Below are 23,491 nucleotides of genomic sequence, written 5' to 3'. Positions count from 1 at the left end.
CCCATCAGGCTCAGGCGTGCATGTTTGTGGATATCCCCATCATCAACGGGGTATATCCTCCTTCCCATAAATACTCCCTATAGATGTCACCTTTTGTAAGGGTCGACCTTTCTTTCCCGTTAGCCATCTTCAGGGGGAGAATGTGAGTGAAAGTCTAATTATCCCTTAGAGCCTACCAATCCTATCCTTGTTACCTTACCTGACCCCAAACCTCATCCCACGGTCTTACCTACAAACCAACTTCCCTGAAAACCTAATATAGAAGGAATCTTAGAAAGGAAATATTTCTCTACTGATCAGTCAACTCTGGTCCAAGACTCTGAACCTCCACAAGATCATATGACTAGTCTTATTGATTCATGTGTTGACAATAAAATGAGTGAGAATGATAGGTCCTGAAGATATGGAAGAAAAGGACAGTGTTGATGAGACTGAGATAAGAGCAGAAACTGGTGGTAATGAGACTGAAAAGGTCATTCAGTTAATCTAGATGAGTATAATCCTTCTTTTGACATTCTTATTGCGTTGCAGAGAGGTACTAGGTCCTGCACAAAACACCCCATTTGTAACTATTTTCCTTTTAAGTCAAAAGAGAGAAATCGGGCTATTAAGGCATGAAATGCCCAACCCTAGCATCTACCCCACAACAAATACAAAAGCAAGAAAAGAACAAGGGTGGAAACTATCCCCCTAACTGAGGAAGTACATAACCTTCTGTGTTTTAAACAAAGGAGCGCATCATGAAATTAGAATGAGATCAATCTCTCCCAAATCTCTCTCTTCAAACTGAAAGATCCCATGAGAGTCTATCACCACAGTTCATAGCCTTCACAGCCAGCCTTGATTTTACCATAATACCTAAAAATATCCACATTGCTTTAGAATGCCCTAAGTGGAAAACAACAGTTATGGAAGAGATGAGAGCTCTTGAAAAAAATAAGACTTGAGAGATTTGTACTCTCCCTAAGGGGCATAAATTCGTAGGATGTAAATGGGTGTTCACATTCAAATACAAGGCAAATGGAACTCTTAACAGACACAAGGCCAGGTTAGTTGCAAAACGGTTTACTCAGTGGTGTTGATTACTTTAAAACTTTTTCCCCAGTTGCAAAACTAAATACCGCTAAAGTCCTGTTATATATTGCTATAAATAAAGACTAGCTTCTATATCAGCTATATGTTAAGAATGCATTCTTGAACGTAGACTTTGAAGAGGATGTGAGCCCCCCTTCAGGGTTTGAAGCGTAGTTTGATCATCGGGTTTGCAAACTTCAGAAATCCTTGTATGGACTAAAAAATCACTGACAGCATGGTTTGATAGGTTTACTACCTTTGTTAAGTCCCAAGAGGTACAATCAGGGGGCACTCTAATCACACTTTGTTTACAAAAGTTTCCAAGGCCGGCAAGATGGCCGTGTTGATTGTTTATGTTGATGACGTTGTTTTATCTAAGGATGACACCGTTGAGATCATCCAACTGAAAAAGAAGATGGTTGGTGAGTTTTAAATTAAAGACTTGGGAATCTAAAATATTTCCTAGGGATGGAGCTAGCTAGATCAAAAGAAGGTATCTCCATCTCAGAGGAAGTATACCCTTGATTTGTTAATCGAGACAGGTATGTCGGGTGTCGTCCTGCTGATAATCCTATTGAATTCAACTATAAACTGGGAAATTCAGGTGATAAAGTTTCAGTTGATAAAGAAAAATATCAGCTTTTTGTGAGAAAGTTGATTTACTTGTCACATACTCAACCAGATATCTCCTATGTTGTGAATGTCGTTAGCTAGTCCATGCAGGCTCCCTTTGAGGAACACATGGAGGCAGTTAACAGAATCTTGAGGTACTTAAAAACAACTCCTGGTAAAGGGTTAATGTTCTGGAAGACCAACAGGAGAGCTATTAAGGCCTATACTGGTTCTGACTGGGCAGAGTCCGTAATTAAATCCACCTACGGTTACTTTGCCTTTGTATAGGCCAATCTCGTAACGTAGAAAAAAATAAGTAAGAGGTTGTGGCCAGAAGCAGTACTGAAATTGAGTACAGGGCTATGAGTTTGGGGATATTTGAGAAAATTTGGCTTCAAAAAGTTTTATCTGCCTTTCATCAGGACTGTAAGGTGCCGATGAAATTAATCTCTGATAATAAGGTAATCTATTAGCATCGCCTACTATCTAGTTCAACATGATAGAACTAAACATGTAGAGATTGATCGACACTTCATTAAAGAAAGACTAGACAATGGTAGCATATTCATTCCTTACATCCCCTCGAGCCAATAGGGTGCTAATGTTCTCACCAAGGGGTTTCTCAGGCAAAGCTTTGACCCATGTGTTAGAAAGTTGGGTCTCATTTTTATCTACATCCCAACTGAGGGGAGTGTTAGAATTAGTGGGCTTGGTCCAAGGAATGATTTACCCTAATTTCCTTTCCTTTTTTATCATAAGCATGTTGTCTATTTATTTTTTGCCATTGTATCTTTTGTTAATATGAGAGATTAATAAGAAAGTTAGATAGTGGCTTTTCTCCCAATACTCGGGTTTCCACATAACTCGCCAACTCGGTATCTATTTTCTTTACCACTTTTAATAATTAACTTAGAGAAATACAACAGCTAGACATTATTTAACTTCTAGAGAATTATATAATCCAGATTACTTTATAGCACTCTTTTCCATTTAGAGGCAGAACACCAATAATTTGAATGTAAAGACAGAACTCCATGAGGTGCCAGAATCTAAGCAGAACATATAAGATAACGAAAAGAAGACCATTAGGAATAGAAGAATCCAATGTTATAGCACCACCAGAACAATCGATAGCATGCGAATTATATGAAATCAAACAAATGTAGCAAGATGCATCTCAAAATGCTCTTACTCCTTCAAGTTCAAAGTCATCCAACACTTTGGTGTTCTTAGAGGGGTTCCAAGGTCGCACTCTTTCTAGATGAGAAGAGAAGCCATAAGAAAAGCTTCTGCCATGGCAGTGGGAAATATTTGTTAGGCTGAAATTTAATATCATATGTTCTAGTTTTATAATTTTAATCAAGGATATCTTTTATGGTTATGAAACGAACATTCAAATACCTGCTGGCATGCTTCGGGGAACATGCTGGTGTTTCTGTTCCTACTCTGCCCAAACCTAACAAAAATGCATTATCATTAGAAACTGTCCGGAGAAATGGCACCGGCTTCTGAAAGAGACACAAGTCTGTTTTGCAGTGATGTAGCCTATATATAGTAAAAGCTTTAGCTACTTAATCATATCGGAAACTGTTGGGTTATGACAAAATATTAGAAGAGTGGTTGTCCTATTGTAGAAGATTCAAGGAAGTGATAGCTACAAGCACTTTGAAAGGAGCCTGTACCTTTAGTTTCAAATCATCAAAATTTGAAGCACTTTAACTTGGTGTACTAACTGAGTTGTGTGAATGGTATCATGCTTTTAAGAGAGTGTTTTATTTGTAATTGGGGTCAGAGAGAGTTTCTGTGAATCAAGACATTCTTCAGTTTAAAGAGTCTACCAGCAGAATGAATTTGGTTTAGACCCCCTTAAAATCAACCAGCAGAATAGGGCAAGATCATGAATCCCAAATTAATGTCCTGTAATTAGTAGTCTGTACCATCGACTGAAAATGCAACATGAGCTTCTTTCAGTGGACTTCCTTCGCATTTAACAGCCATTCCATCATCCCCAAGAAAATCGAAAATAGAAAGACCTGACAAATGGGAATGTTAGAGTTCGGGCACAAATTTTTTAACCAAACGTATTGGGAGCAGCTGATGGCAAAAGGCAAGTAACAATTAAAAAATAAAAAGCAAGGTTAGATACCACGGCAGCTCTTATAATGAACAGTTCCAGTGTCAACTTCAGCAAAGCCCAATATAGAAGGAAAAAGGATGGAAAATAACAAGAGTTCAATGAGTTTTGCCAGGACTTACTTTGCTCAACAGATATCTTCCCCTGTTCCGATTGAGAATCTACTTTGTTCTTAGCGGTATTACCACTGTTGGCATCATTACTTACATTTCTGCTAAAGTGGAAAAAATAAATGTTTTATTTAGCAAAAATTCTGCAAACAATAGTAAATCTAAAATCTAGGAGCACATTACTCTGCCATAATACACACATACATATATACATATCATGCCTTAATAAATAGATTATTTACTAGTAACTACATCAGCTTGAAAGTCTATGAAAGCAGATCAAAAGTTGAGAAGAAATATGTGCATGAATATGACATGTTTCACACATGTAACACTATTAAAACAATTCTAACTCACTTCATTGGAGATAAAGTCTCCTCTTTATAGTCGAATGGCGCTCCTGTTTCGTCAATTTGCTCTTCAAAACAATGCTTTTACTTCAGCTTAAATGATCTAAAAGCAACAGCTTGAGATAGAATAGGCATAATTAAAAACACTAGTTAGAAAATCACGTTCAAAGTCAGCAGGTTTCTCTAATGTTTCAATGTTATAGAGGGTTGGAACTGGGTCTTTCATGAAATGAGACCGCACCGTTGAAGTATTGGCCTCTGTAACAAAACATCATGAAAGAATACCAACAGGTAATTAATCATCAACTAAACAACAAAGAATAAGGAACACAGAAAAAAGTCGGTGGCTTTCTGATCAAACCTCGCCTTTTTCTTTGGACAAAAAAGAGTTCATCTCTTATTCTTTTTTCCATTTTTTTTTTTAGTTAGGAACAAAGTCCACTCTCACAAACTAACACCACAAATTACTCCAGATCAAATATCACAAATTAAACTGCTCTGTAGATGCACGTCCTTTTACCTATACTAAATTATCTGATCACTCGTTGAAATATCTGCTCAACTTCAAGCATTCCATTAAGAACACAGTATATTTTTTCTGAGAATCAAAACTTGTGGGACAATGATTACCAAACCAGGAAAAATGATTTTATGTTAGCTTTGCGTTCTAGTCTAATCTCAATAGAATGCAACTGTGAAACCTTTATATGGGAGTGCATGTGCATAGGAAAAATTCCTTAGCCTCTACTTTCAAATGCTTAAGTTAAAAAAACACGAACAATGAATTCTGTGCTTCAATGCAATAGTTTTGGAATTTACCGATGCCAGCTTTGTCCTCTTGAGGAATTGCTGATAAATTTAGGAGACTTATAATATCCAATGACCGATGCTCTTTTTGTTCCCTGCCTGTGTCAGCTGCATCATGCCAATTCTCGGAGCCAGAGGACAGTTGCTGTCGCCTTTTTCTTTGCTCAAAATATTGCTTTTGTCTTGATAAGATAAAAGTTTTTAGACTTAAAAGTTAGAAGTTGAGAAATTAGTGATTAGGTAGCTGATGATGCAGATGTCCTGGTATTAGCATTTATGCGTTCAAATTTATCCATCTCTATTTCCAAAATAACATATTTATCAAATTCTATATCTGAGAAGATGTGAAAATTCCAAAAGAAATAATAAATGCAGGGTTGCAAAAAATTGAGAATTAACTAGTTATTTTACCTGTTTTGTGTGGATTTCCTTGACTGAACAGTTCCCCATCATGCGATTATCAAATTTAATCATGCAAAAGGGGAAATGCTTGTGAATCAGAAAAAAACTTTAGCCCTATTTTAAGAGTATTATAGACAATGAGAGGTAGATACAACTAAGGTAGATACAGCTACAGTGGAAGTAACTTATATGAATTATTACTCTAGAACAGAAGGATTAAGCAAATGGGAGCACATGCCGTTGGATGTAAATCTACTAGTTTGCGGCCTAGCTATCTGACAATGCATGACTCACAAAAGAGCACGTTACAAGTAGAAGAAATAAACTTTATCTGGCTAGAGCCTGCACGACCTGCTTATATCATCTAGCCATGCACCGAAATATACAATTGTTTTTTGAAGTGAAAAAGCCACCGAGTTATAAACTTTTATTCATTCATTTAATTCTGTACACTTACTTTCTTCATAAAGCTAACCGAGGAACAACAAGCGCCTGTAGTTAGAGCGTTTGTTTCTAAGTAGAAAGCTAGCTGAAGAAAAGAAGGTAGGGGAAATAAAAACAACATTGAAAGTGCCAGTTGCTACTTCTAGGCTATATATAATCATTCGAATAGTCAATTAATATTAAACGGAAAAGTTTGATCGTGAGATTTCTTGAATAATAGTTAGGACTTGAAAGGAAAGACAAACAGGCTGGGCTAATAAAAGAAAAACACCGATCAATTGCAATCAATTTAAGTTAGATTAGTTGAAGTTACAGTTACCGTTGTAACTTTCCGCCTGGAACCTCCCATCCACTGCAACATTTTGAAATGAAGCTAAGCTACTGAGCTAATGGATTGTTTGAGGAAACAAAAACCATTATCAGATGGGAAACGGCTTCATGAACCACGACTAATTGATACGAGATACCTTTTCTAATGGATTCTTTTTCTTAAAATTCGTTCAACTCGCTTTTCTTTTGCACTATTGAAGCCAATCCGAGGAGCGACTGAAAACATGAAAAAATAACGAATAGAATTATAAATTTCTGGAAAATTTAAGAACGAAGAATCTACACTTTGTGCAGCAGGTTCAAATGTGAACGAGGACGAACAAAAGCTTCAAACTACCAATGGTACTCAATTGAATTCAAGTGCACAAACGATTTCCCATTCTCAACGAATACTCAAGTCAGTAACGTACGTCTCAATATGGATCGCTCTGGTAATTCAAGTCTGGAAAAAACTTAAAGACGATCAGCCATGGTGAAAGAAGGCGACGATCGAGAACAGAAGGTTACCTGAAGGCAATGAATCGAGAAATGCAGATTTAGATTATTGAATTGTAAATGGCGATCATACATTTGGCCGAAACGGCTCTTCGCAAGAAGCGAAGTTATTGGCGCGAAGGGGACTGCGAGTTTTGAACTGAAATAGAAATATACTTCGAATAAAGTCGAAAGCGAAAATTTAATTAATTAATTAAATTGGAAGTTTAATCCGATTTTATTTTTGAACAATGGATCCCCCACTCCTAACAAAAAGGTGTTATTTTCAAAAATTTTGAAAGTTGGAGTGTATATTTGTAAAGAAATGTAAGTTGCATATCAGGGGTACATAAGCTCAATTGGATATATATATATATATAATCGGGGTTGGGTCAGGTCAACCCAACCTCTTACTTGTACGATTTGACTGCTATGTTCAACTTTTTCTTTCTCAAATTTTCTAACTGAACTCAATCTAACCCAACCCTTATGGTTTGGGTTGGGTAATCAAGATCGGTCGGGTTACCGATTTTTTTTAACACTCCTAAATGATACTTAATAATACATATACCATAATATAAAGTACCATATATATTATAAAATTGGTAACAAACTAACAAAATTCAAGTCCAAATATCATTTGGAAGGTTTCTTGGTTTCTCAAAATTAATAGCGGATAACAGTTGTCGCTAATAGCTAGAGAATTTTTATTTTTAAAAAATCAAATTTACCATTTAGAAACTGTGATAATATTATCCATGAGTTTTTTCAAGTTATTTTATGTTATCTTGATTCTTCTAATATAAACTATTAGAACTAATTATTGTATTACGAGTTTGATTTGTAATTGTAAAAAATATAACATTTGACAAAATATTTCGTTTCGAAAAATAGAGTGTAATGAATTTTTTCAATGGTTTTGTATTATGAAGTATAAATAATTTGTTTTTCTTTATATTTTTTAAAAAACTTAATTTATTAATTAATAATTAATTTAAGGTTAATTTTCATAAACAAACAAGTTAGCCATATTTTAAATATTTTAGTTTTGGTCTGCATTTGTGTAATGGAAAAATCTAATTAATTAAATTTAAACAAAACTAAATTAAACGATAAAATTGAAAAAAAAAATTAAAAAAGTAGAAGAAAGATAGGTAAACCTATAATATTTAAAAGTATATTTTTTTCGTTTTCAAAATTGTGTAAATATTTTGTTATATTTTTTAAAAAATCCCTTAATTTAAACGATTTAATTATTTTGATAAATACTATTTACAATCAGACATCTTTTGAACCTTCTCATTTTAATACAAACTAAATAGTTAAATACATTTTATACAAATTTTGCCCAAACAACTCGTCTTTTTTATATATTAAAGATAAAATATATTTTTCAAAATTCAAAAAAGTATTGTTTTGAAACAAATTTAAAACATATAAAATATATTAAATTTAGATTTGGTAATTTGCTATACCATGGGATTCAATTTCAAATAAAAGCAAAAAGATGAGTAATTAAGGGAGTTTTTTCTTTTTCATTTTCAAGAAAGATGCGTTTCATGACCATTTCGTTATCATTTTATTTGACTCTATTTTCCTTTTATTTCATAATGTTTAGTTGACTTGTTTGTAATAAGACACATTATATTCTTTTTTCGTTTTTTTGGTTCAATTCCCAATTTTGATTGTTTAATTTTATATTTTTAATTTGTTTTACTTTTTATTTTTTTATTAATTTTTATGTTTAATATTTCTTCATTTATTTTTTCATCATTTATTAATTATGTTTAACATTTCTTATTTTATTTTATTACGAATATTTCATTTTTAAATTTTATTTTCTATTTAGTTATGTTTATTTTATATTTTATATATTTTATATTTGTATGTTTAATTTAATTTTGAATTTTAATTTGTTCAACATTTAAATTTATATATTATTTTTTACTTTCAAATTAAAATTGGAGATGTGTTTATTTATTTTGTTCTAAAATTTAAAATTTAAAATACAAAATTTGCAAGATGCATATTTATATGCTATTTTAAATTTAAATTTATTATTTTTAAAATCATCAAAATTTTAGAATTGTAAGTTACATATATTTTTTTAATGATATAATCATTTAGGCTATCTTTAATATTTTACAAACACAACATTTACATATAATATAATTGAGTTTAATTTGAATCAATATATTTTAAAAGATGAATTAAATGAGAAATCATATTTGCAATCAAATTTTAATAACATAGAATTTATAAAAATTATGGTACTTATAAGAAAATGGCAAAATGAACAAACTATTTACACTTTATGCAAAAGACTAATGAGATTTTTTTTTTCCTTTGTGGTTCTTTTCATAAAGTATAAATAGTTGTATTTTTTTTATTATCCGTGTTTTTTACGTAATGTATAAATAGTTTGTATTTTTTATTGTTTTTAAAAAGCCAAAAGTTACTATATTATAGTTATATTAATTTTGTAACTGAATTCGATAGTGTTAATATTTTATAATTATCCTTTTCATATTTGGTTGAATTCTACTTTAATTTTTTTACATAGTTAAATTATATTTAAATTAAGAAAAATAAACGAAAAATTTTTAAAAAACAACACAAGAAAGCTAAACAAGAAATAGTGAGATGATTCCACGAATCGTTTGCTTAAGGTATTAAAGAGAATGTGAGATTTAATCATCATTTTCGTCTTCTTTCCTAATTTGTTTATGAAAGTCCGGTTGAGTTTCTATTGTTGCAATTTGTTTTCATTTGGTCGAATTGACACTCTGTTGTTACACTTTGATCTACAATGCAAAAAATCGTTCAAGTCTAGCTAATAATAGTGAAAGAAACGAGACTGCAACTTAACGAATTGTTAAAAGGAATAGAGACTGCAAAACATAAACTGTATTAGTGAAAGACTTAGTCGCGGAACATACTCTCTTTTGCTCTTTTTAAGACATTTCGTGGCGTGTTCCGCAACTCTGCTCTAAATCGTACAAACAGAATCATGTTTTGTCGTCTTTAGGATAAAACAACATTTTCTTCGTCAATTAGTTTTGCACATAAACTAATTGAAACCAAAAATACTCAAAGATTGTTACAGCCCGGGAAACTTTTGAGAATGAGATTGTAAGAAGTTTGTTTTTTCGTGTCTAGAAATGAAAACTGAGGGATGTATATATAGCGGTGAAGGATCAGTAACGGTCAAAATAATTTAATTGTGAAACGTAAATTTATTATAATAAAATGTTTAACTTAAAAAAAATTAATTCTTTAATGGTCAGAAAATTAATTGGTAACGTTTAACGGTCAAAAAAATTAATCTGTAACGTTTAATGGTAAAAAAATTAATTTGTAATACGTTTCGTAATTTATTACAAATTTTTCATCTAATACACTCGCTATCCAAAATAGACATTGCAAAATGGGAAGAGTGAAAGTAAAGTTATGAAAGGGCGATAATTTTACGAAGGAGTGCCTGAATCATCAAATCATTAACTAACCCTTTGATCTCAAATTATGAAAGGACGAGAATTTTACACGTGTTTGAATCATAACTAACCAATAAATCTAATTCTTTTTAGAAAAGAAAATCCCTAAAATCTAATGATATAACGAGTATATGTTAAAAAACGAAGGACAAAATAAAAATGCAAAGATTATTCTTCTGTTTTAATTTTAATACAGTAGAGAAGATTTTGAGATTTAATAGAATGGAGATTTCAATATAACATAGATAGAGACAAGAGATTACATTATTTGTGGGATTAAACATGTGATTGTGGGGCATGTTTGTAATAAAAAACTAGGGAGAAATTTCGTTTCTCTTTCTTCGTGATACACAAGACCTATCGTATCGCTCTGCTTAAATGTTCGATCACTGTAGCTACCGTCTCTCTCGATCATCACCTCCACTACAGTTGCACCACATTATGCTAGACGTCTAGCCACCTGCAACCATTAGGATATATTTTTGTCATTCTCTCTCTAACCACTTCTATGTCTCTCTCTACTGCCATATGAGGTTTTTGTGTTATTTCATTCTTTATTGTTTTGTTTGTTTGTTAAAGCTCCCATTTTGTTATCCTTTTATTTATTTTAATATTTCATTAGTTGTAAAGAAAGCAAACTTGAATCACTTTTAAATATTGAACCATTTTGAAGAGAATTTTTAGAATAAATTTCATTTGGAGGATGGTTTGGGAAATTCAATAAACGTGGGAAAAACTATGAAAATGGCGGAATTGAAGTTTAGTGGTGAGATGAGGGCATAATGGTCATTTTCTCTCGTTTCCTCTTGATTGAAAAAAAGAGAAAATTCAACTTCTTCTTCCTTGGTACGCACGACCCCTCCCCCCCCCCCCAGTCTAGAAATTGATGACTCTCTCTCACGCTTAACCAACTCGCCGGTGATTCCCAGCCACACGCCGCCGTTGGAAGCCATCCGAGCCACGCTGCAGTTCTTGCTGTCGTTCGTGATGCTCTGCCGCTGAGATCTGCAAGCCACACGTGTGCGAAGTCCTTTCGTCGTTCATCCCAGCCGCCAATTTTATTCGATCGCGCTGCCGTCGGGCAGTAGTGTGTTGTCGTGAAGAGAGGGCAGCAGAAAGGTAAAGAAACAGAGAAAGTCGAGAAGTTTTGGATGAATTATTTAGGTACATGCCATTTCCTTTCGTAATGGGAAATGAGTAGACAGAAAAAACAGAAAAACTTATTTCTTTATGAGTAAAACTGTACAACAACTGATTTAAATATTTAACAACTAAACTGTTTAGCAACTGTTTTCTGGACTTTGTTAGTGAGCTGCCTTAATATCCCCCTTAAGCCAATGTCTGCAGCATGTGTAACACCTAATTTTGATCGAAGTGGAATGAAGGAATGTGCAGATAGTGGCTTGGTCAGTATATCTGCAACTTGAGTCGTTTCTGGAAGGTGTTGAACTGTAATCTTCCGTTTTAGAATAAGGTCTCTGACAAAGTAGATGTCTAGCTCTACATGTTTTTGTTATTGAGTGTAGTATTGGGTTTGTGCTTAGGTGAACAGCTCCAAGATTGTCCCACCATAGTATTGGTGGTTTTGGTAGATGGATCTTTAGTTCTTTGAAGAGGGAGGCTAGCCATACAAGTTCAGTGGCTGCGTTTGCAAGGCAGTGGAATTTTGCTTCGGTGCTTGATCTAGACATAGTGTGTTGCTTTCTTGATTCCCAAGTGATGAAATTTCCACAAAAGTACACACATATTCCAGAGGTTAAACGTCTGTCGTCAGGGTTAGATGCCCAGTCGGCATCAACAAAGGCCTGAGCGGTGAAGTTGGTAGGTTTCTTTAGTAGAAGTCCATGTTTCAATGTTCCTTTGATGATTCTTTTCACTGCTTGCCTATGTGATAATTTTGGTGATGTAATTCAAAGTTGGATATTTTCCCAAATGAATTCTCTGCCTATTGTGGCTAAGAGAATTGGAATTTATTGATGAATTTGTAAGGTAGTTACTGGCAGTTAGATGGGCGTTTGTTACAAGTAGTTAAACAGTTGGGGAGTTAGAATAACTAATCAGTTACAACTGATTAGTTTAAGTTATTAACTGTCTTATCAGCTATCTTATTACATCATTCCACCCCCTAAAATATAACTCGTCCCGAGTGTATCGGTTGGCCAGTTTGAAGTCGTTCGGTGCATAGTATAGCTTTAGGTCAGCAACATTGAATGCTGGATGAATGTGTAAGTCAACTGGTAGTTCAATTTTGAAGGCATTATCTTCAAACTTCTCTAGAGCTCGAAATGGGCCAAGTTGTTTATCTTTGAGTTTGTTGTAGGTGCCGGCTAGAAATCGATTTTTTTGAAGATGGATAATCACCAAGTCTCCTTCTGAAAAAGTAGCTTGTCTTCTCTTCTTGTCTGCTATCCTTTTATAGGATTCTGTTGTTTCCATCAAGTGATCGTGGACTTCTTTGTGTAGATTTTCAATTTTCTCTATTATTTTTTCTACTTCTGTATTTGTGTCCATAGTTGTAGGGAGTGATGCTAGATCAAAAGTAAGTCGTGGTTGCTTGTGGTATACAACCTCAAATGGACATTTGCCGGTTGATCGGTTCTTCATGTTGTTGAAAGTGAATTTTACTTGTGCAAGAGCTAAATCCCCCTGTTTAAGTTTAGTTCCACTAAGACAACGTATCAAGTTGCCTAGTGTTCTATTGGTGACTTCCGTTTGTCCATCTGTTTGTGGATGTGCCGTTGTGCTGTATTTTAGGGTTGTTTCAAGTTTCTTCCATAGGGTCCTCCAGAAATGGCTTAAGAACTTCACATCCTGATCAGAAAGAATGGTTTTGGACACTCCATGTAATCGAATTATCTCTATGAAGAAGAGATTAGCTGTATAGATGACGTCATTTGTTTTTCTGCAAGCTATGAAGTGGGTCATCTTGCCAAATCTGTCTACTACAACCATCACTGAGTCATATTGTCTTTGAGTTTTAGGCAATCCTAGCAGGAAGTCGATTGAAGTCTTCCCAAATAGATGTTAGGATGGGCAGTGGGTAGTATAGGCTTGCATTAGTACTTGAGCCTTTAGCTCTTTGACAGATAGGGCACCTCTTGACAAAGTTATTCGAGTCTCTTCTTAGTTGAGGCCAGTAGTATCTCTTAGAGATTATTTCAACCAACCCGCCGGAATGAGCTTCGTGGGAATAATTCAATTTGAGGAGTGAAGGATTAGAATCACTAAAACATAAAATATGTTGAGTTGATAATATAGAACGTTTTTGGGATAGTTGTGTTATATGGACATATGAGGATAACTTTGTGGCTTTGATCATTTTTTTCAGCTAAAAAAAAAGTAGGGAAAGCTTATAATTCTAGAGAATTGAGTCATTGATAGTGAGTGGTTTATTTCCAAGTATTTTCATTATAAATCTATATATGTTATTATAGTATGCTATGATTGTGATAATTACCAATACGATTGTTTTATGACTTATGTGTTGGAAATGTTTTCAAATATGATTTTTGGTTTACATGAATTGTCATATTTTGGAAATGTGGTTGAACCCAAACTTATTAGTCATGATTTAGATGACAACTGGTCTTAAAAAAAAAACTCCTTCATATGTTATTAAACTTTGATGGTTTGAATGAAATGTTATTCTAAAAGCACATGTTGATGACTAAGAATTGAAAACGACTTTATGAAAATGTGTTTTCAACCATGTTTGGTTTTTAAACATGAAATATGTGATTTTTATGAAAGGAAATTGGTGACCCCCCTAAAGGGAACATGAATATATTTCTGTAGTGCCACCTATGGTCGTCAGAGGATTTGGGGGTTGAAAGAGGCCGTGATCAAAGATCTGAGAATCTGAGCCTAGGTGAAAGATGGATGGAGGTTTTGATTTTGGCTTTGGGCCTAGATTAACCCATGGTGGGTGGCTTTATGTACACATAGGAGCATGGATGTTGAGGATGCAAATACGGTGTTCGAGTTGACACTGTGGTGGGATTGAGTATGTGTGAGCTTAGTTTGGCCACATTATCTTTGAGAATATCGATCATGTGAGAGCTATTCTTGGCCGTGTATTTAGTATGTTCTGCTATGGTTGACCAACACATGATACAAATTGGATTGCGAATATGCGTGAGCTTAGTTTGACTGCATGTTTCTTTTGAATCATGTGTGAGCTATTCTCGACTATATATTCAATGTGTTTTGGTGTGGTAAATTGGGATATGGTACAAGATTGATGGTAAATATGTATAAGTTGGGTATCACACCATATGCTTCATTGTGGGCATTGAACATGTGTGAGCTTTACTCAGCTACATAGTTATCTTAATCCTTTGTGTTGACTTGGATATGGATAAGTTGATGTATTTTTAAATAAATTTATAACTATTTTATAAATCACGATCATAGAATCTAAGTTATGGTTTTGTTACCAAAGTATGCTTAAATATTTCTCATTGAAAGTATGTTTTACAAGTTTTACTTTAAAAAACGTGCCAGCTTTAGCTCACGTTTTCAATATTTTCTTCCCCCCATAGGTAACGATCAAGTTTCATGTGCCCGTTGAGCGCCTAGCCGTGGACATCTTAGCTTTGTATGTGTATATTCGTTTTGAATGCATCATGAGAGTAGTTTAGAGATAGGGAGGGTCACACTAAGGACGTGTTTTGAGATACTGGTGGTGGATTGCAATTTCTTTTGTAACTATTATCTAAATTGTACTTAAACTCTGATTTGGGACTCTAGATGATCCTGATGAGTGTGTGGCAAGACACACTCAATGTTTATTTTGAGATTTCAAATTTAGAAGTGTGAATCTTCTTCTTTTTCAGGTATGGTTAATCCGTTTTTCAAAAGGATATGCTGTCTAAATTTCTACAGATTTTTATCAAAATGCGTTTTAAATATTTTTTCTTAGAGAAACGTTTCATGGAGTAGATTCACGCTCGATCTAGGTTAGAGGGATAATTTGGAATAGGATGTGACCGTTAATAATTTGTTTGACTCTAATTTTTTCAACTCTTTTTGGATTCTAGAGGTGGGTTTCGTTTGTTTTTTCTCTCAAGCTCTAAAAAAAAATGTTTTATTTGTGGTTCAGGTGTCCTGATTTTGTCTACAAACTTTTGATTGAAAACTTTGATGAACCAGACTTTCTGATTTTGAACCTTTCTTAGTATCCTAAAAGTTCAGTCAGGTTTTTCTCACTTTTAAATGAGTTTGATGTCTGCCATTGATGTGATTTGGTTGAACTAGGAACCATCAACTCATTGCTTTGATGAGTGTTTTGTTGGAGTCCTTCGTGTTTGTATCTCTAGTTGAGAATTTATGCGATTGTCTTTGTTGATTGTGAAGATGATTAAGCTTTACTCTTTAATTTTAGGAAGAGGAATTTTCTCCCTAGTTTTTTTGTTACAAATATGCCCATCCTCGTCATGTGAGAATCTGTTAAGATACTAACAAAATAACTCAATAATCCTAACCAAGAGGCCAAAACAGAGGCGGTATTCTGATGATTTATTTATATATATCAGGGAAAAGAGGATAACAACAGTCTTGAGATGAAATAAGGAAACAAACAACAACAAAACATACTCAGCCCCTTTACAGAGAGTTGGAGAAATACCTCGGGGTTACAGCAACCTTCCACGAAAGTTGGAAAAATAACCTAGCTACCTAATCCCAATAAAGGCATATTTATAGCCCACCCTAACATTCCTCCCCGTGGGCCTCACTCTACACGATCACCATTCCCTCATCATTGCTTGCCTGTGTATTTACTTTCTTACCCCTCCTTTTATAAGTGTGAATAATAGGTCTTACAAAATCACATGTTTAATCCTACAAATAACGGTAAATTTATAAAAGAGGTTGATTGCAACCATTTAGAAATGACAAAGGTTTAATTAAGCAAGTTGAGTGTTTAATTAAGTGAGTTGAGTGTTTAATTAAGCAAGTTGAGAGTTCAAGGTGTTATTATAAGGGTATAATTAGTGGGCTTGGCCCACGGAAAGATTTATCCTAATTTCCTTTCCTTTTTTATCATAAGCTTGTTGTCTATTTATTTTTCTCTTTGTATCTTTTGTTCATATGAGAAAATAATAAGAAAGCTAGATCATGGTTTTTCTCCTGGTACTCGGGTTTTCACGTAATTTGGTGTCTACTTTCTTTTACCGCTTTTGATAGTAACCAATCTCATAGTTCAGGGTGGTTTGCGCAATTTTCCGAAATTATTGTTATTATTATTAACTTGGTCTAGTCTTTTCTACTGCCTTGTGTCCTGTGTATAGTGGTTAAGAAAGACAATTGTCTGGCTTTGGCTTAGAGAACTAACTGTTGGGCTGCTACATCATCTAGCTTTGCTTCTTGGTTTTCAGATGGATAACAAGACTCTGTACAATGCCAGAGTTGCTAGTAGTTGGAGGAGACATGAGCTAGGATTTCTGATTGTCTATGCATTATTATTTTACTTCTTTATCATTCGCCGTTCTCTTCATCTTTCACAAGGTACTCATTTTTATCTTTTTCTGTTTTAGCGTTTCATATTTCTTTGTTATACTGCTAAATTTCACCATTTCCTTTGTTGTGTCGTGCACTTTTTGATCAACAGAACACTATGTCAAACTTTATGGCCTGCGTTCTGGTTGGATCTTTCCTCCTCGTCTCAACGTGTGTATTTTATCTCCTTTTCTATTGTTTGTTTTAACTAGGGGTTTTTAACCATGGAAGAAGTGAAGCTTTGTGTTGTTTCAAAAATTTCACGGTAGGATTTATCAGATGCCCAGTGGAGAAACTTTCGAGGAAATCTGCCCATTCTAACCACTGTTTTCCTTATTTACGCTTTGGTGGCAAATTTTTTGAGATCCCGGTTTCTTCTAAGGGCTAAAGGAATGTCAATTATCTGGCTTATAATTTCTTTCACTTACCTTTTGTATCTCCATGAAGCTTGGTATTTCCTCAAGACAACTTGATAATACTGTTTGTACGTTAAACTATTTCTTTTTCTTTTTTAAATATTAACCATATGTACCTGTTTCTCCCTCCTTTATGCAGTGTGATATTCATCATCTCAATTGCCTCACTCAATTTTCTTATCGTCAAGGTATATACCTTTCTCTATACATTTATCTGTTTATTATTTATCTTTTTTTAGAAGGAAGCAAAACTTTTCATTGATTCATGTAAATAAACTAATGTTAAAAAATACCAGATACTAGATACCACAAAGAAAGAAAATATTACAAACAATGACAAAACAACATTTAAACTAAGAAAGTAAAAGCATGCCAATTCAAACAAATTTTATGAATGAAACTACTAGCAAAAGACTTTGATAAAGATTGCTAGGAAGAGACTTCAAGATGCAAAGCCCAAACGATTTGATTGACGGGTTAATTTATCCTGAATAACTTATTAAACATGCAATTCATTTAGATTCATTGATTTCAAAGAAGGTTGCTAACTTGGAATAAGATATCGTTTTTGAATGTGATTGTTTAGAATGTAGGTGCATAATGAATACATTATGATGAAGTTTGCACTCGGTGAAGCTGATTTTGTTAGGTTTAGATTATGAATTGATAAATAATGCCTATGAACTATGCTTTCGTCTTTATTACTTATGTCTCTTTCTCAGTTTTAAAGGCCTTGGTGAAAGGCCGTTTCTCATCCACTTTTTCCTAATTTAGACTAAAGTCTAGAGTAGATTCTTGAATCAATATAGGTATTTGAAATCAGGAAGAACACTAAAATCGACTCTTCAGAAGTCCCGATCAAATTTAAAGATCTTTGCTGTTGTAGCATTTGGGAAGCTCTGGACAATGGAGACCATTCAACACCAATTTCTAAAATTTTATCTCTTGGACAAGGTATCCAGAGGGATAATTTTAGGCCTCCTGTGATTTTGTGTACATTCGGGAAGGCTGAGGGAAAAATATAGCTTCTAGAAGTTAGTGTAGTTTACATTTTGCCATATAGTTGTAAGAATGTAAGCATGAGGCAAGATGTGAGGGAGGGAAGTTTGCCCCCTTAAGTTAGTTTGGTTCCTGTAAGTTGAGTTGTGCACTTTTTCATTTAACAAATAGTAAACACCAAGGATGTAGGGTTATTCACTAGTTGATCCTGTTTTGCTAGGATCGTTGGTTGTAACTTTTTTACGTATTTTTCAGTTTATGTTTTGGTTTATATTGCAATCACTGATGACGGTGACAGCCGACGGGGATTGCCATTGATGGTAGAAGGAGAAGATGGAAGGAGAGGGAGAAATAAGAGAGAGAAAAAGAAGAAAAAATAAAACATGTTTCGTAAAGTACAATAATTAAAAATTAGATTCATTTTTAATAAATAACAGGTGCTATGTTGGCTTAAGTAGAAAACTGATAGAGGGACAAAAAATGCTACCAAGTGCAAATCTGAGGTAAAATTTTAAAGTTTGAGAATTCAGGGACCCAAATGCAACTTAAATTGAACTTTTTGATAAGAGGTACCTGTGCTATTGTGGACTTCCTTTTCATGCTTGTCAATATTGATGTTTGTCATTGGTCATTTTATGGATATGATTGTAATCTTTGCTAGTTCTCCCTTGATTGAACTTCATGCAGATTTTTGCTCGAACAAAGTTCTTTCTATATCTACTCTGGACTTTCAACTTATATTTCCTTCTTTCTAATCGTGTATACGAAGGTTATTCATTCTCAACAATTGGGTGAGTTTTGTTATTTTAGAATGTTAAGCTCATTTCAATCAGGTTGAAAGAGTTCTTTTTGCTCTTCTTCTCTAGAATATACCTACTACCAGTACTTACATTTGGTTTATTTTTACCATGGATAGACTACGGTGGTCATACTTGGACAACTTTCGAGGAACATTTAGGTGGCAGATTTGCTTTAACTTTGGTAATTTCATATCCTTTCTTCGCTGATAATGGACCTATATTTGTGGTTTCATCCTAGTTGATACATTGATATCATTTGGTGAACTCGACCTCATGAATGTCACTTGATTTTGTATATCTAGTCAGAGTTTTCTCTCTTTTAGTTTTAATCAGTGGCAGATCTATAAAATATATTGATAGGGGACTAAAAGAAAAATATGGGAAATAAACTACATAGGTAAGATTTGAACCTGGGTTGAAAAGGGGGCTGATAGTCAGAGTAACCACTGAGCCAACTATAAATATTAAAAATTAAGTAGTTTTCTTTATATATATTATATAAAGACAATAAAGTTGAGGGGGGTTCGAGCCCCCTGGACCTATGCTAAATCCGCCGGTGGTTTTAATTTTAATTCTTTTAAAATTTATTCTTTATGAATGAGTTCACTCTACTCTGTTTGGGAACCGATAATATGTGTGTAGACGACCAAGTTTCGGCATGGTATGAAATAGTCTGTCTCTTCGATCTTAAGATTGTCTCAATGATGTTTGTGTTGACGCGTCTAAGATCAATCATTAAGGTCTCGTTTGATGACCATTTGGATTTTTCAAAATTAAGCTTATAAGTACCACCCATGAGTCTATGTGTGTACTTTTTGCAAATGTTTTTCAAAACCAACCCATGTTTTGGAAACTTAAAGAAGTAATTTCCTTTATTTATTTATTTGTTTATTATTTATTTTTATTTTTTTTATATATCTTTGGAAAATTGGGAAAACCAAGCATAAATTTCAAAAACATATAACAAAAAAGGAAAAAGGAGCCTAAATAATTTGATAACCTGAGAAATTGAAATCTATCAAATCGTTGGTCGTTTTTTCTATACCTCCTCGTGGGGCTCCCTCTCTAAGGATTTCAAGAATCATTAATTGCGAGAGATATTGGTCGTCTTTTTATTTGTATCTCGGTACTTCTTTTGGGTTGTTAGTTTTGCTTTTGCTTTTAGACATTACATATTTGTTTGTTTATTTTAGCTCATTTGGATATGATAAAGGTGCCAAGGGATTTCAACCAGGTTAAGATGTCCAAGTGCACCTTTTGATCCTTGGTTTATATGTGATGGAACTCCACCTTTTGGTATAGAATCTCTCTTTATTATTATATGAACAGACTAAAGTAGACAATCGAATTCCTCTATTGATCTCCTCTCAAGATCCACAGCCAATCTATTACATGAATTTTGTAATAATCTTTTCCCGCCTAACTACCCATATTTATAGCAACTACTAACCAACTCACTCTCTCCTATTTCACACGTGCAAAGAGTGTGATTTATTTATTTCTTCTTTTATATACAAACTTAATAGGAGGAGGTCTAACATTACCCTCCTCTTCTAATTTCACCTTGTCCTCAAGGTGAAAAGTAGGATACAACCGTTGGATTTCGTTATAACATTCCCACGATGCCTCATGTTTCGGCAAATCTTTCCAATGGATCAAAACCTCCCAACCACCAGCATTATTCTTCTGATACTTCAAAGCTTCATCCAGATACGCTTGCCATTCTAAGTTCTCATTGATAAACTGAAGAGTCGGCTGTACACCCGTTCGATCCCCAACAAACTTCTTCAATTGGGAAACACGAAAAACTGGGTGAATCAAGGAGGCAGCTGGTAAGTCTAACTTATATGCCACTGTACCCACCTTCTCCAGAATCTCATAAGGCCCAAAATACTTGGGAGATAATTTCTGATTTCATTTCTTCCGTAACGAAAGCTGTCGATAAGGTCTAATCTTTAACAACACCCATTCACCAACATTATATTCCACATGCCTTCTCTTCTTGTCAGCGTATTGCTTCATTTGTTGCTGTGCTAACAACAGTTGATCCTGAAGAGCAGCCAAAACCGTGTCTCTGGCACTTAACTGTTCTGCTAACATAGAATTGGTAGTGGCACCATCCCCATATGATAACAACGACGGAGGTTTCCTGCCATACAACACCTGGAAAGGCGAAGCGCCTAGTGACCGATTAAAAGTGATGTTGTACCAATACTCCGCCCACGGTAGCCACGATACCCACTCCTTCGGGCGCGCACCACAGAAACAACGAAGATAAGTCTCCAGCCCTTTGTTAACTACCTCCGTTTGGCCATCAGATTGCGGATGATAGGCTGTACTCCTATTCAACTTTGTGCCAACTAAACGAAACATTACCTTCCAAAAATTACTAAGAAAAACTTTATCTCTATCCGAGACAATGGATGAAGGAAATCCATGTAGTTGAACTACCTCTTTAACGAACACATCCGCCACTGATTTGGCTGTATAAGGATGTTTAAGTGGCATAAAATGACTGTACTTACTCAGTCGGTCAACTACTACAAACACTACTACAAACACTACTTCAAACCCCTTCGCCTTTGGCAAGCCATCAATAAAATCCATAGAAATGTCACTCCACACTTGCTGCGGAATTTCCAAAGGAGTTAATAATCCAGCCGGGGACAAAGCCAAGGTTTTATTTCGCTGACAAACCAGACATTCTTCACAATGCTTCTTGACATCCGCCTTCATCCCTGTCCAATATAATTCACTCGCCAACCTTTTGTACGTACGTAAGAATCCCGAGTGTCCTCCCACCACTGAGTCATGATAGGTGGATAACATGGCTGGAATTAATGCTGAAGACTTGGATAAAACAAGTCGATTCTTATAATGCCACAAGCCATTTTTCTATATGAATTTAACTCCTTGCTAACCACACCTGTCATTTTTTCAATGATCACTTTTTGCAGCATCACATCCTTCTCAACCTCCTCTTTAATAGTGGTAAGATCTATTAAAATGGGAACAGATATCCCAAAATTCAACACTTCTACTGGTTTCCTTGACAAGGTATCAGTTGCCTTATTTTCCAGGCCCGGCTTATAAACCACTTCAAACGAATATCCGAGGAGTTTGGCCACCCACTTCTGATATTGTGGTTGAATTGTCCTCTGTTCTAATAGAAACTTGAGTGACTTTTGATCTGTTTTAACTACAAATTTGGTTCCCAACAAGTATGGATGCCATCGTTGGACTGCTAGCACCACAACCATTAATTCTCTCTCGTAAACTGGCTTGGCTCTATCTCTCATGGCTAGCGTATGGTTATAAAATGCTATCGGTTTGTTGAGCTATGTCATACCGCGCCCACTCCAACACCTGAAGCATCTGTTTTGATCTCAAAAGGCTGATTAAAGTTGGGAAGAGCTAATACGGTAATGATATCATAGCCTCCTTTAACTTTCCAAAGGCTTCTTCAGCTTCAACGTTCCATATAAACCCCCCATTTTTTAAGTAGCTGTGTTAGTGGTGCTGCCATAGAACCATAATGTTGCACAAATCGTCGATAATACCCGGTTAGGCCAAGAAACCCCCGGATTTCTCTAGCATTTTTCGGAACTGGCCAGTTAGCAATGGAACGAATTTTCTCCGGATCCACTTCTACACCTCCTCCTGATATTATATGCCCCAAATATTCAATCCTCGATTGGGCAAAACTGCACTTTTTTCTATTAGCATATAACGTATGTTCCCTCAAGGCTGAAAAAACTATTCCCAAATGGCTCATATGCTCTTCCTCATTCTTGTTGTAAATCAGAATATCATCAAAAAATACTAAGACAAACTTCCTCAAATAAGGTTTGAAGACATTATTCATCAAGGCTTGAAAAGTAGCCGGGACATTAGTCAACCCAAACGGCATGACAAGAAACTCATAATGTCCTTCATGCGTTCTGAAGGCTGTTTTCGGAATATCCTTCTCCTCCATCCTTATTTGATGATAACCGGATTTGAGATCAATTTTTGAGAACAAGGTGGCCCCATTCAACTCATCAAAAAGTTCCTCCACCACGGGAATTGGAAACTTATCCGGAATAGTTGCATTATTGACTGTCCGGTAATCCACACAAAACCTCCAGCTTCCATCCTTCTTCTTGACAAGTAATACCGGGTTGGAATAAGGACTTTTGCTCGGCCGTATTACCCTCGATGTTAGCATTTCTTCCACCAATTTTTCCATTTCAGTCTTTTGACGGAAACCATATCTATACGGTCTTACATTAATTGGTCAGTCTCCTCCTTAAGACAAATGTGATGCTCAATTTCCCTTTTCGGCGACAGTGTATTTGGCCAATCAAACACATCCTTGTACTGTTTGAGTACCTTCTGCAGCGGCTCTGTTTCCACGAAGGAAACCTTCATTTCATCCTGTTTCGAACTCACCGAACTTCCCACCTTAATTGCTCTGCATTCAATAAAATAGCCTTCATCTTTATCACTCCAAGATTTGTACATACTTTTGAGGCTAATCCTGGTCTTGGTTAGACTAGGATCACCTT

At 34.9% G+C, this 23,491-nt stretch overlaps 1 protein-coding gene across 14 annotated transcripts in view; it reads left to right on the top strand.

Moving 5' to 3' along the window:
• The first annotated feature begins 11,057 nt into the window (after window positions 1-11,057).
• LOC103496244 (membrane-bound O-acyltransferase gup1) overlaps window positions 11,058-23,491 on the top strand; it is a 28,429-nt gene continuing 15,995 nt past the window's right edge. For 2 of the 14 annotated variants that reach the window (XM_051091602.1, XM_051091603.1), the window contains exons 1-7: window positions 11,078-11,350; window positions 16,609-16,738; window positions 16,842-16,900; window positions 16,999-17,180; window positions 17,285-17,333; window positions 18,832-18,935; window positions 19,061-19,125. In XM_051091602.1, the coding sequence (XP_050947559.1) occupies window positions 16,609-16,738; window positions 16,842-16,900; window positions 16,999-17,180; window positions 17,285-17,333; window positions 18,832-18,935; window positions 19,061-19,125 (589 nt within the window). In that variant the 5' untranslated portion in view covers window positions 11,078-11,350. Of the gene's footprint in view, window positions 11,396-11,578; window positions 11,673-11,775; window positions 12,053-16,608; window positions 16,739-16,841; window positions 16,901-16,941; window positions 17,181-17,284; window positions 17,334-17,954; window positions 18,100-18,831; window positions 18,936-19,060; window positions 19,126-23,491 lie in introns of those variants that run through there. The other 12 variants (XM_008458026.3, XM_051091601.1, XM_008458023.3 and 9 more) reach the window with 12 other exon arrangements.

This window comes from Cucumis melo, chromosome 11 (assembly GCF_025177605.1).
Source record: "Cucumis melo cultivar AY chromosome 11, USDA_Cmelo_AY_1.0, whole genome shotgun sequence".
Taxonomy (NCBI): domain Eukaryota; kingdom Viridiplantae; phylum Streptophyta; class Magnoliopsida; order Cucurbitales; family Cucurbitaceae; genus Cucumis; species Cucumis melo.
This window is presented reverse-complemented; position numbering and strand designations above follow the sequence as displayed.